This window comes from Austrofundulus limnaeus, unplaced genomic scaffold, assembly GCF_001266775.1.
Source record: "Austrofundulus limnaeus strain Quisiro unplaced genomic scaffold, Austrofundulus_limnaeus-1.0 Scaffold1248, whole genome shotgun sequence".
Classification (NCBI taxonomy): domain Eukaryota; kingdom Metazoa; phylum Chordata; class Actinopteri; order Cyprinodontiformes; family Rivulidae; genus Austrofundulus; species Austrofundulus limnaeus.
The window spans coordinates 78,895-79,890 of NW_013953650.1; the positions used below are offsets into that span (position 1 = coordinate 78,895).

At 47.6% G+C, this 996-nt stretch overlaps 1 protein-coding gene across 1 annotated transcript in view; it reads left to right on the forward strand.

Annotated features, from left to right (window-relative positions):
• LOC106534704 (transcription initiation factor TFIID subunit 8) overlaps positions 1-702 on the forward strand; it is a gene marked incomplete at its 3' end in the record, with an annotated part of 5,527 nt that extends 4,825 nt beyond the window's left edge. The window contains 3 exon segments of the mRNA XM_014031421.1: positions 227-281; positions 355-479; positions 555-702. Coding sequence (XP_013886875.1) covers positions 227-281; positions 355-479; positions 555-702 — 328 coding nt within the window.
• Between the last annotated feature and the right edge of the window lie 294 nt (positions 703-996).

Below are 996 nucleotides of genomic sequence, written 5' to 3' on the forward strand. Positions count from 1 at the left end.
TGGACACACTGCTTCTTTAACCTGTTTGTTGTACAGGTCTTAACGTGGACACACTGCTTCTTTAACCTGTTTGTTGTACAGGTCTTAACGTGGACACACTGCTTCTTTAACCTGTTTGTTGTACAGGTCTTAACGTGGACACACTGCCTTATTTAACCTGTTTGTTGTACAGGTCTTAACGTGGACACACTGCCTTATTTAACCTGTTTGTTGTACAGGTCTTAATGTGGACACACTGCCGGTGTACGCCAAACGCTCACAGAGGATGGTCATCACTGCTCGTAAGGAAACCTTCACTGTCATGTCAGTCTTCCACTGATGAACAGAACTGACTGTTGTCCTTCTGGTTTTCAGCTCCGGTGACAAACGCCCCGGCTCCACCCAAGTCCCTGTCAGCGGGGCAGAAACGGATCCACCCTCCCCACATTCCCAGTCACTTCCCTGAGTTCCCAGACCCTCACACCTACATCAAAACCCCTGTAAGGTTGCTTCAGAGTTAATGACATGAGGACGTGTTAAAGAGTGACTGAGTCAGGGTGGTTTCCTTCCTGCAGACGTTCAGAGAGCCGGTGTCAGATTACCAGGTGGTCAGAGAGAAAGCAGCCACCCAGAGGAGAGACGTGGAGCGGGCTCTCACTCGCTTCATGGCCAAGACCGGAGAGACTCAAAGTCTCTTCAAAGACGACGTCACCGATTTCCCATGTGAGTGAGCCCGACCAGCTTAGATTGGCTTTAAAGTGGGCGGAGCCAAGAGACACTGAGGGGCGTGGCCTATAGTGTGGGGATGAGTGAGGAGGTGTGGTCAGGACCAGGGAACGTGACAGCTAGCTTAATATAAGTTAAACCAAACTAGCATTTTAACCAACAGGAACATTAAACTGCAGTAACCACTGTTAACACATAGAGGGCAGCACCGAGACAAAAATCAAAAATTACACAATTTAATACATTTACATGAAAAGGTCAAATTTTGCACACAGATATTCAGTATATATA